This window comes from Stigmatopora argus, chromosome 14 (genome assembly GCF_051989625.1).
Source record: "Stigmatopora argus isolate UIUO_Sarg chromosome 14, RoL_Sarg_1.0, whole genome shotgun sequence".
NCBI classification, from domain to species: domain Eukaryota; kingdom Metazoa; phylum Chordata; class Actinopteri; order Syngnathiformes; family Syngnathidae; genus Stigmatopora; species Stigmatopora argus.
In genome coordinates this window covers 17,898,045-17,908,565 of record NC_135400.1, presented here as the reverse complement: position 1 = coordinate 17,908,565, position 10,521 = coordinate 17,898,045, and the positions used below count along the sequence as shown (strand labels likewise).

The 10,521-nt window shown below is 51.7% G+C and overlaps 2 protein-coding genes across 2 annotated transcripts; both read right to left on the bottom strand.

Moving 5' to 3' along the window:
• Positions 1 to 377: 377 nt before the first annotated feature.
• On the bottom strand, positions 378 to 5,626 carry kat2a (K(lysine) acetyltransferase 2A). Its single transcript, XM_077620071.1, has 17 exons — positions 5,204 to 5,626; positions 4,802 to 4,925; positions 4,536 to 4,681; positions 4,370 to 4,459; positions 3,868 to 4,241; positions 3,588 to 3,682; positions 3,229 to 3,327; positions 2,983 to 3,119; positions 2,588 to 2,796; positions 2,373 to 2,499; positions 2,106 to 2,216; positions 1,894 to 2,037; positions 1,685 to 1,799; positions 1,559 to 1,595; positions 1,306 to 1,369; positions 1,147 to 1,231; positions 378 to 1,067 (listed from the first exon to the last, which is right to left on the bottom strand). The coding sequence occupies exons 1-17, from the start codon at positions 5,429 to 5,431 to the stop codon at positions 874 to 876; spliced, it is 2,379 nt and encodes a 792-aa protein (XP_077476197.1). The 5' UTR covers positions 5,432 to 5,626; the 3' UTR covers positions 378 to 873.
• A 341-nt stretch (positions 5,627 to 5,967) lies between these two features.
• rab5c (RAB5C, member RAS oncogene family) lies at positions 5,968 to 9,781 on the bottom strand. Its single transcript, XM_077619436.1, has 6 exons — positions 9,669 to 9,781; positions 7,810 to 8,055; positions 7,374 to 7,525; positions 7,132 to 7,254; positions 6,970 to 7,063; positions 5,968 to 6,843 (listed from the first exon to the last, which is right to left on the bottom strand). The coding sequence occupies exons 2-6, from the start codon at positions 7,982 to 7,984 to the stop codon at positions 6,716 to 6,718; spliced, it is 672 nt and encodes a 223-aa protein (XP_077475562.1). The 5' UTR covers positions 7,985 to 8,055; positions 9,669 to 9,781; the 3' UTR covers positions 5,968 to 6,715.
• Positions 9,782 to 10,521: the final 740 nt, after the last annotated feature.

Sequence of the window (10,521 nt, the reverse complement as noted above, 5' to 3'; positions counted from 1 at the left end):
CCCAAATTTCAGCTAAAGACTAGTTTTACAGCACAAAGTCGACTGAGTGGACGTGAGAATACGCATCATTTCGATGCTTTTTCACATCCTGGTCAGCCGGAGTGAGTGAGTGAGTGAGTATCGTTCACAACACTGCTGGAACTTGGACAAATGTCATTGACTGCAAAGGAAATGAGCCTCGTTATCTAAAATCACAGATAAGAGGGCTAATACTGAGCGAGAGCCAACAATCAGTCTCCTTTTTCTCTTTCGGCTTTTGTGTGCGACTGACCACAACGCCACCTGCTGGCACCCCTCCCGTTACACCACAGGAATGGTCGCGGAGACGAGTCATCCACGCCGAGACTGCATGAAATGTGACGAGATTTTCACACAAATGATATCACAAAAGCCTTTACTGTCATCCAGCAACCACAATGTCCCGGACACAGACACTTGACGAACGCGTGACATTGAAAAGCCCCTCCGCCACCACTCTTTGCACGCAAAGGCCGCAAATTCTCGCACGGCACCCGGATAATGCACTATTTCGGCAAATATTGAACCCGCAGCCACAATAAATGTCCATTTTGCGCATATGAAACAAAACAACCACCCGTGGTTCTAAACACAAAGCGAAATAAAGCTAAAGTTTTGCCTTTGTTTTTTTAACAGATGCTTTGGGAAACACCATTTTGCACTCATCTTCTCATTTCTATAAAAACGGAAAAGAAAAGCAACATTGGCAGCCGGGAGGGAGCTTCAAGTGCGTCAGCGGAGTCGGCCGCTCGTCCGCTTTCGGAATGACACGTGACAAAGAAAAGCGGTACGCCGTGGGGGCGTCGGTCCCGCCGTCTTGTCCGTCTGGCAAAATCCAAAGCAAAAGGACAATGTTCATTTGTCGATGAGGCCGCCGTCTTTGAGTTTAAAGTAGAAGAACTTCTCCAGCGTGTTGGCCGACTTGCAGTACTCGCTGTCGGGCGGGTTGTACTCGCGGCAATTGGTGACGATGCGCTGCAGGTCGGCGATGAACAGTTTCTTGGTCACGTAGTAGCGGTTCTTCAAGCGCTCCGTCATGGTCTTCAGGTCTGCGCCAGTGGAAACAGAAGGGCTTTGAGCGAGGAGGGGCAGGGCAGGGGAGGGCCGGGGGCCGGACCACCCACGTACCAATGGGGAAGCGGATGATCTCGTAATAATCGGGCGCCTCCGACTTCTTGACGGGCTCCATGAACGGCCACGCGTCCGGGTGAGTCTGGGTGAGGGCGACACGTGACGCGTAATGACCGCGAGCGACCAAACCATAACAAGGTCAACGGCCTACGGCACCTTGATCTGAGCCAGGAGGTTCTTCAGCATGTTGTACAACACGTCGGGGTCCTTCACCTCTTTCCTTTGATCAAGCAAAGAAAAAGAAAGAAATCAAATCAAAAAAGAAAGAAGGCACAACCAAACGCGAGCCCATCCTCAAGTTGCCATTTCAAATCATTGCATTGTTATTGGAACCGAGCACAGGTGATGGAGGACGCAAATGGGATTGGAAGCGACGGAGAAGAAATGTTTTGCAGAGTGGCGCGCTTACACTTTCTCCTTGGCGCTGGGCTTCCATCCCGTTTCTCCTGGTGGATAACGACAGCAACGTGAGCAACGGCGGCAAGGAGAGCGAGCGAGTCGGCGAGTCGGCGTGCGCAACGAATGGAACACTGACGTATGCCCGGAATGCTCTCCACGGGGATCTGCCGCACGCCCTCCTTGAAGCAGGTCAGGCCCGGGTAGACTTTCCTGATCTGACTCTGCTTCCTCTCGATCAGCTTCTTGATGATCTGAGCAGGAGGACACCACCGTAAAAAGATTTTATTTTCTATCCTTCCGTTTCAAGATGGCCCAAAAGAATAAAAAAGCACAAGACCGACCGACCTCTTTCTGCCTCTTGATAATGTGCGACAGCTCCGTGTAGGGAATCCTGGGGTTCAACTCGCACTCCATCAGGGTGGCTCCCTCGTAATCTTTGATGTAGCCCAGGTAGCGAGTCTTGGGCACCTTGATGTCTTTGGAGAAGCCCTGCGGGACGGCGGCACGGCGCAACTTTCAACTTGGGAACTTGGAAAAGGAGAGGCTCGGGAGCTCACCTGCTTCTTGAAGTAGCCGATGGCGTACTCGTCAGCGTAGGTGAGAAAGTACAGGATGTTGTGTTTGATGTGGTACTCTTTCAGGTGGTTCATTAGGTGCGTGCCGTAGCCCTGGTGGGGCGGGGGCGGGTCACACACAAAAAAAACGGGGAGACCTTTTTTTCCCATAACTTGCATTTGCCAGAGAATACATCCATCGCGACGAGGAAGGAGAGCGCACACGCAGTGGCAGGTTAAAGCGGGTCTACAGCAGTGGACACGGCGTACCTTCACTTGCTCGTTGGAGGTGACGGCGCAGAAGACGATCTCGGTGAAACCTTGGGTGGGAAACATCCTAAAACAGATGCCCCCGATGACGCGGCCGTCTTTCACCAGGGCCAAGGTCTTGTGCTTCCTGCCAGGGAGACATTTTCATCCAATAAATAAACGGTCCGGGAAAACCACGAGGAGACGCTCGCGAGCCGGCGCCGGCAAACTCTCACGGGTCGAAAACCAGCCGCGTGATATACTCTTTGGGCATCCGAGGTAACTGGTGCGAGAAGACGTTCTGCAGGCCCACCAGCCACATCAGGATCTTCTTATTGGACTTCTGGGACAGAGAGTTGCCGATGACGTGGAACTCGATGATGCCGCGCCGCTCCTCCAGACGCGCCGTCTCGTCGCGGGCCGCGTTGGGCGTCAGGAGGTTGGTCTGCAAACGGAAACGCGCCCGCCGACGCTGGACCTTTAACGTCTCAAGACGCACGTGCATTCTCTTTTTCTCCGCGGTCAGACCACACCAAGCGAATACCAGTTTGCGGTTTAAGAAGCAACGGCAAAAGCTTTTCAAATTAGATCCCCGCCCCCGTCCGGGCTCAATTTCCATCCCGTGACTCACCTCTGGGCCCAGCATGGCGGCGGGGTCCGTGATGGTCATCATCACCTCGTTGACCAGCTCCATGGGAATATCGCCCATCACGCGGATGCGCTTGGCGTCCTCCAGCGTCAGCGCCTCGGGGAGCTTGCGCTTCTCGCCTGGAAGGAAGGGAGCAAGAAAAAATAAAAAAATAAGAAATCGGGCCCCCTCGTGCCAAAAGCAGCCGGGCTGGGGCGGCGGCGGCGACGACAATTTGGAGACGCTGACCCGGACTGGGCTCCGAACAGGTGGCGTCCAGAGCGCCCAGAGACGAGGCCGCGCTCAGAGCCTTGGAGAGGGCGGACGAGGCCGCCGGGGGGGCCGGCGCTGGAAAAACACCAAAAGAAATGAAATGACCATGCTTGTCATCACGGAGAAATACATCGTGGGCTCGCATGAGCGTTTCTGGCGGAGTTGCCATTCGTTTCTAGCGTAAGCCTGCGACTAGCCCCCCCGAGCGCCCGCCGCTTTGAAAAATCAAAACAGAGCAGGTGACGCTCTCCCAAAGTGGAGAGAGCCACGCCCCTCCCCTCTCCCTTCCTGCCCCACCCGCCCGTTTCCCATGGCGAAAGTACGGCCGGCCTGACCCGTCTGGGAGCCGTCGCCGGCGGGCACGGTGAAGTCCGCCTCCCAGATGGGAGAATTTTCCCCGTAGATTTCTTCTTCCAGCATGGACAGAAACCTGCGGACCACATTCATCTCAACTCGAGCATACAACGTCCCCTTCACGGAGGCATAAACATTGCTTTTTTTTGCGGGACAATCATCAACGTCATTGCCATCGATGATGCCGGACGTCCGACACCCAGCCTCGCCCCCCCCCCCAAAAAAAACAAACACCAAGCTTAGGGTCAAAACGGGCCTTACTTGGGGAAGTGCGTGAGGATGAGCGTGCGCTTCTCGGGCAGCAGCTTATCTTTCTCCACGCGGAACTTCTCCAGCAGCTGGCGCCGCGTGACGGTGAAAATGGACTTGAGCAGGCTGCGCCCAAAGACCTGCGTGGTCTCGTAGCGCGGCAGGCTGTCGTTGCTCTGCGGCACGTGGCAGTAGCACAGCCAGCGCGTGTAGTCCACCTTGTAGGCCGTGCCGTCCTCCCGCCGCGTGCGCTGCCGGTACTGCGTGGGCGTCTCCAGCTTCCAGTAGTTGAGGCACAGCAGGAACATCTTGGACAGCTCGAACATGGTCTGCCGCTCCTTGGGCGCCAGGTGGCTAAATTTGTACTGCACAAAGTTCAGCACACCCTGTGGGAAGGAAGACGGGAGGGGTGCCAGTTTAAAGCCGGAGCCGTCGCGCCGGGCCGACGTACGAGTCCGACGATAGCTATTTTGCCGCGCTGAGGCCACGCTACCCGCGGAAGGCGATGGATCACCTGTTCGATGTTGGGTTTCTCAAAGGGCGGACTGCCCAGCGATCCTTCCACTACTGGCTGGCTCATCTGCAGGATGCATTTTCTCAGCAGCTGCCAAACACCGGCCAGACTTTCCACACGGTGCCATTTTGCCCCCAGCCCGATCCCTTAGCGGGTGCGCTCCTACCTTGAACAGGTAAAAATAGACCTGCTTGGTGTCCGTGTCCTCCTCCTTGTGTACAGACATAAACAGGTTCTCCACATCTACCACCATGCCCAGCAGTCGGTTGATCTCATCCTCCGACACGTTCTCCAGGTGGGATACGTGGTCAGCTGCGAGAAAGGTTGTGTGTGCGTGCGTGTGTGCGTGTGTGTGTGTGTGTGTGTGTGTGTGTCACTGGCATGTAGAAGACTACAAGAGAGTATTTATATTTTTTTTAAAAAGCGTTCTACCCAGGGAATGTCCACAGCTGCGGCACGGCTCGCTCAAACTGGCGGCTTGTTGCTGCAGGTCTACCCGGGGAGCCGTGGGGGGGTTGGGGTTCTTCCAGCCGTTGCATTTACATGTGTCAATCGCCTCAACACAGACACATGACGGACGATGAATGAATCGGGACGATAAGGCTCAAATCAAATATCCACGTCTACTTCAATTATGGGGCCACCTAAAACGAAACTAACGTATGTTCATCCTCAATGAATCTATGGAAAAGGAGAGCTAGCTGACCGGCTAACTAGCTGCAGTTCAAGTTAACGTTAGCTCATGTCATTATACTGTAATTACCGGTTAAAGACTTATCCGCCACCGAGACGGACGATGTATATAAACAAGGTTTAGGCAGATGAGCAAACTACCTTGCAGGCGGAGAAAACGCCAAGTTTCTCGAGCTTCTTCGCCCGGGGAAAGGCTCGAACTTGGGCTTTCTTCTGGCTGGCGCGCTGCTGCTGACTCAGGCCGGGCCTGGCCGGATCGCTGCTAACCGAAGCCGACGCCGAGGCGGTCGCGGCGACGGCGGCACCGGACCCGGTCGACTGGGCTTGGAGAAGCCGGGGTTGCAGGGCCTGAGCCGCCGTGTCCGACATTTCAAACGGCGTCTTCTTCTTCTTCTTCTACTTCTTCTTCTCTTCCTCCTCTTCCTCCTACTTCTTCTTCGTCTTTAGCTGCCGGGCGGTCAACTCGTGCGCCGCATTCAGGCACAGCTGGGAAAATAACCCTTTGAGAAAGAAAATGACTAGACAACGGACGATTAGTATCCCTCATTCGTTGTGGAATCTGGTCCAAATCCAATCGCTCTGATTTATAACAATACTCGTGTCATTGAATTTCACCCACCACTTTATAACGACAATTAAAATGACCGGTTCAGTTGACCTTTTCAGTCACTATGGTCTGCCAGGGGCTGTCGGGAAAGCGTCAGCTTAGTTCTCATCGGAACCTATAGACATACAAAATTCACGACATTTGAGGGACTGTGAAGGCAACGCGATTTCACACAACATTGTGGCTAATGTAGGTTTTTCAACCAATAGGCGTCTCCCACCTCAGAGAATTCATTTCCAAACAAAAATAGGTGACAATGGTTACCAAGAGGCTAAAGGAATTGGACACTGGAACAACATTTTGAGCTCCTTTAGGTTTATTGGTAAAATTCCTTTTTTCCCCCACTTGTCTTTTATGCATTCTTGATGGAAATCGCCAAGGCAAGCATCTTTTTTCCACATACAGATGACAACACAGAACCAGTGCATTTAATACCCTAAATGTTTAGAAAACAAATGAATTGAAACATTTAAAAAAAAAAAATCAGAAAATAATGCTGAGACATACCAGGAACATGTTTCATCTAAATGTTTCTTTTTTTGAACTTCGCAAGCTTTCATACAAGTACACAAAAAAAATCAATCTTAGTTATTGACATTTAATACTCAAACTACCCATGGGTGATGTTAATGAAGTATTATGATTTCTGTGTGAGTAATCTGAAACTTGATCAATAGGTGTCCAACATCATTTTTTTAATATAGAGAGGACAATATCGCAATTCTCAATCTTTTCCCAAAATGGGGATAACATTTCATTCATTCTTGTTGCATTAAGTCTGTCCCCCTACACAAATACAATTGGAAAAAAATTTGGATGTGAATCCCCACCCCCTCCCCTTCCCCTTCCTTAACACCACGACTGGGACGTTTGTTCCCCAAAGCGTCCACCGTCAACCAATGGTGACTTTTGGCTGGTGGTTTAAAACATGATTGGTCGCCAGCCAAAGACTTTGCAATTTCCGCCGCGTTTTGGTCCCGACGTCGTGACATTGTTTGACAGCTAGCTAACGCGGTCCTCGCCGAAGAAAGGCCGCCCGGCCAGAGTTAGTTGCCGCAGCAATGGCCGCTGCGGCCTTGGGACGGCGCCTCCTGCAGGTCCACTCCCCCTCGGGCCCGTCCGCCGCCACTTCCGCCCGGCCCTCCCTGGGGCTCGTTCTTGGGGAGCTTTTTGGCTGGTCGGGTTAAAAAAAAAACAGGAAACAGACATTTTGTCGACTAATCCACACGGCAGAGAAAATGGAAATAACTAGAAAGAGTTGACTGTGCGGGCAGCCATTTGGCCCAAGTGCCACACTTACCGATAGCCATAAAAATCTCGTTGACATTAATGGAGGTCTTGGCGGACGTCTCCATGAAGAGCAAACTGTTGTCTTCCGCGTACGCTTGCGCCTCCTGCCAAAGGCGGAAAGGAACACATGAGACCGTAGAAGAAAGGCCAAGAGGTGGATTTGGGGCCTTACCTGGAACTCCACAACTCTTTTGTTGGCCAGATCGGCTTTATTCCCCGCCAGAGCGATAACGATATTTGGACTGGCCTGTCGCTGCAACTCCTTCACCCAATTCTTTGCACGGGTAAAAGTGTCCTGTAAAAAGTTGAGAAGACCACCCCCACGCATTCAAGTTTCCAAAAGCACAAAGGCGGCGTGCGAAAAGTGAGTAATCATCAAGCCAAATGAGGGTCGGCCTTGACCCCGACACTCACCGCGTTGGTGACATCATATACCACGATGGCTGCCTGCGCGCCTCTGTAGTACATGGGCGCCAGGCTGTGATAGCGCTCCTGGCCCGCAGTGTCCCAGATCTCGAACTTGACCGTCGTGTCGTCCAAGCAGACCGTCTGCGTGAGGAAGGCCGCTATGGGGTTTGGGGGCAAGACTCTTATTAGATGTCTAAATACGGATGCTTTTTGTTTTTGCTTTTGCTTGGTTTATTAGGGAACGTGACTCAATTTGGTCACGGGTGATCTTGTTACGAGCTGGCCCCTGAACACAAAACTTTCAACTGACTCAGCTCCTCGTCACATGACGGCAGAAAGGCAGCTTTCACTTCCGCAGCACTTGGCAGAGGCCTTGTTTTTTGTTTTGTTTTTTTTTCTCCTCCCCCACCTTCACCTCTGACGCGCAGTGCCGCCGACTCACCTCCGATGGTGCTCTCCTGATACTCGTGAAATTGGCCCTTGACGAAACGCAGCACCAGGCTGGACTTGCCCACCGCCGACTCGCCCAGCAGAACCAGTTTGAACTGGCAGATCTTATTGCCCGCCGCGGCGGCGGCGCCGCCATTGGTCCGCGCGGGTCCGCCTCGTCCGGCCATAGGTGGAGCTGCGATCGGGGGAAGGCGGCGGGAACGGCCGTTAAACTTCACACACTCGGAGGCCGGGGGAACTGAAAAGACACACACGGCGAAAGGCCGGACTTGAAATGACACCTTGCCGGGCCACCCAAACACGGCTTTTGGCAGTCGGCGAGGGGTCGGGAAAGGCGGGAAGCGAAAAGCGTGACTTTTAGCGGCGAACACGTCGGGATAAGCCCCGGCCGGGTCACGTGGCGGAGGCCAAAGATCAGGTGACGACTCCAAGCGGCGCTTTAATCTCCTCCTCCGTCAAATATTCAGCAAAGCATCACGAGACCGGAGCGGAGCGGAGCATGGCCAGCTGTGGTATGCCCGCGGATAGTCTGCCACTTGGTCTCGGGGTGCCTTTTGGGCGCTTTGCTGACATTTTGGGGCAATCGCCATTGGCTGAGGCCAAAAATGAAGTAGCCATGTTTCCCTTTGACTTCACAATGACGGCTTTGGGAAAAGCCAAACCTAGAAGACGAGTCCTTGATGCCGTTTTAAGGGTTAGGGTCCAAATGCCATAAACGCAAGCAAAGCGGCTAGCCTCAAACGTGGCAAAGAGCAAATCATAAGCTGGTCGCCGCCCGGAACAAACAACGACAGAGCAGATAGATGGTCTATTCCTCCCGTGCTGCGGCAGGCTCATTTACGAACGACTTTCAATTGCAGATTCTAAACATAGGCAGTGACTCTAAAATTTAAGTGTGAGGCAACAAAAAGGTTCTGCGCATCACAAGCGTGAAAGGGTGACTGGCAGCAGACAAAATGACGCACAGGATGCACTCTGGTCAAGTCAAGATCCATGCTTTGTTCCCACGCTAGGGTTGTCTCTTCTCTTTTGGACAACACTAAAATATTAGATCCGATCGCTAAATGTTTTTGTCGCGAGTTTGTTTCCTCTGCAACAATACGGGTTTAGCGCTTGGGCTTTATTCATTTGGAATAAAAGGCATGAGAAACATTTCAAGCCGCGTTCTTTGAAATCCCCTTATTTGTGATTCGCCGCTACAATTTAGTGGGTGAGCGTGAGAGTCAAGGCCGCGATAAACGAGGGCTTTTTACAGTGGATTTTGAAGGGGAGGGGGGCTTTTCTACGTCGTCGCCATCGTACTCAGAGAGCCAACACTTGGGTGAAAAGTGCTTTACGGTTCGCCACTTAAGCTCCACAAACAAACGTGTTCATCTAATACGAGCACTTTCCTAAAAAAAAGACGCTAGCCCGTTAGCATCATCCGTTGAGCAACGGCGAAAGATATCGGAAGGAAGGAAGGAAGGAAGCCCCCTCCTAAAAAAAAACAAAAAAACAACTTCACATTCCGCTTACGTAAGCAGCCTAAGATCATAGCACAGGGGAAAAATGCCGTTTAAAATATGACTTGACGCATTTCTGTTTCTTTCGTAAAGGCGGAAACTATGCCATAAACGGGTGAAAAGTATAAACGTCTCGTGTTCTTTTTTTTCTTTTCTTTTTTTTGCTGTTCGTTGAGTTGGGTCTTGGCTACCTAGCGAAGCAGACCTGCCACTTTTGATTGAGATGGCTCGTGAAACATGAATAGCGGCTATCTCTTACTCCTCCTCCTCCTCCTGCTCCATATTTGGGCGACTCGAACGAGATGCCCGCCGCTACTTCGTATGCTTTATTTGAAGAGATTTGACTTACATCACTTTTTCTTCTTTGCCTCTGCTCATCGGCGGCCGAATTCTTCTACTTCTTGGGCTCTGTGGCCTTTCCTTCCGGGAACAGCCCACTTTTACGTCACGGTCTGACTAACCAATGGGGGCCGTCAGCACCATAGATATCTTTGACCGACCAATGATGGCTGTCAGCAACATAGATATCTTTGACTAAGTAACTTGTGCTCGGCGTGTGCCTGCGGGGACTGACGTCTCACTATGGCGTCCATATTAGGACAGAACCATTCACGCCTCAGAGGAAGACAGAAAAAAAAGCAACAACAACAAAAATAGCCATGTTGTGTATTTCCTAACGAATATTTTTTTTTATGGATAATACCCTGTTAAGCAGTTTATGCTTGAGTACAAGGAATATTTTTGTGATGAGCTGATCTCTCCTGAAACACCGGTTGATTTGTTTTGGTAATGGCCTCGCACCGACCAAGTTTGCAATGATGTATCCCTCTTTGATAATAATAAAGTTGACTTTAAACTTGTTTCTTGTTCAATGAATTCAGAAATTATAAATCTGATCATTTATCATACCGATAAACCTACATTATTCAGTCAAACTTTTTTTCCCCCCACTTTGTTGAATTTCCCGAAAGTTTTGGGGCAAAAACCCCCCAAGCTCTCCCCGATCCCAAAGCCGTCTTCTTTGACCGTCCACTTTTGAGCAAGCTGGAGGTTTCATGGCGGACGGAAATGGTTTCCAGGGCTGGCTGTTGGGCGCCAGCGTTTCTGGGTCACTCTCCATCCCTCCGAGAGGCCACACGAGCAAGGAAAGAGAGAGCGAGCGAGTGAGTAGGGAAAGGTATTTATAGACAAATGGGGCTTGG

Coding starts and splice junctions, on each gene's coding strand:
- rab5c (XM_077619436.1), bottom strand. CDS start 7,984: ATGGCCGGACGAGGCGGACCCGCGCGGACCAATGGCGGCGCCGCCGCC. Junction 7,526..7,809: donor TCAGGAGAGCACCATCGGAG/GTGAGTCGGCGG, acceptor CAAACCCCATAG/CGGCCTTCCTCACGCAGACG. Junction 7,255..7,373: donor TATATGATGTCACCAACGCG/GTGAGTGTCGGG, acceptor AACTTTTTACAG/GACACTTTTACCCGTGCAAA.
- kat2a (XM_077620071.1), bottom strand. CDS start 5,431: ATGTCGGACACGGCGGCTCAGGCCCTGCAACCCCGGCTTCTCCAAGCC. Junction 4,682..4,801: donor CAGCTGTGGACATTCCCTGG/GTAGAACGCTTT, acceptor CCTTTCTCGCAG/CTGACCACGTATCCCACCTG. Junction 2,217..2,372: donor CCTCCAACGAGCAAGTGAAG/GTACGCCGTGTC, acceptor CCGCCCCACCAG/GGCTACGGCACGCACCTAAT.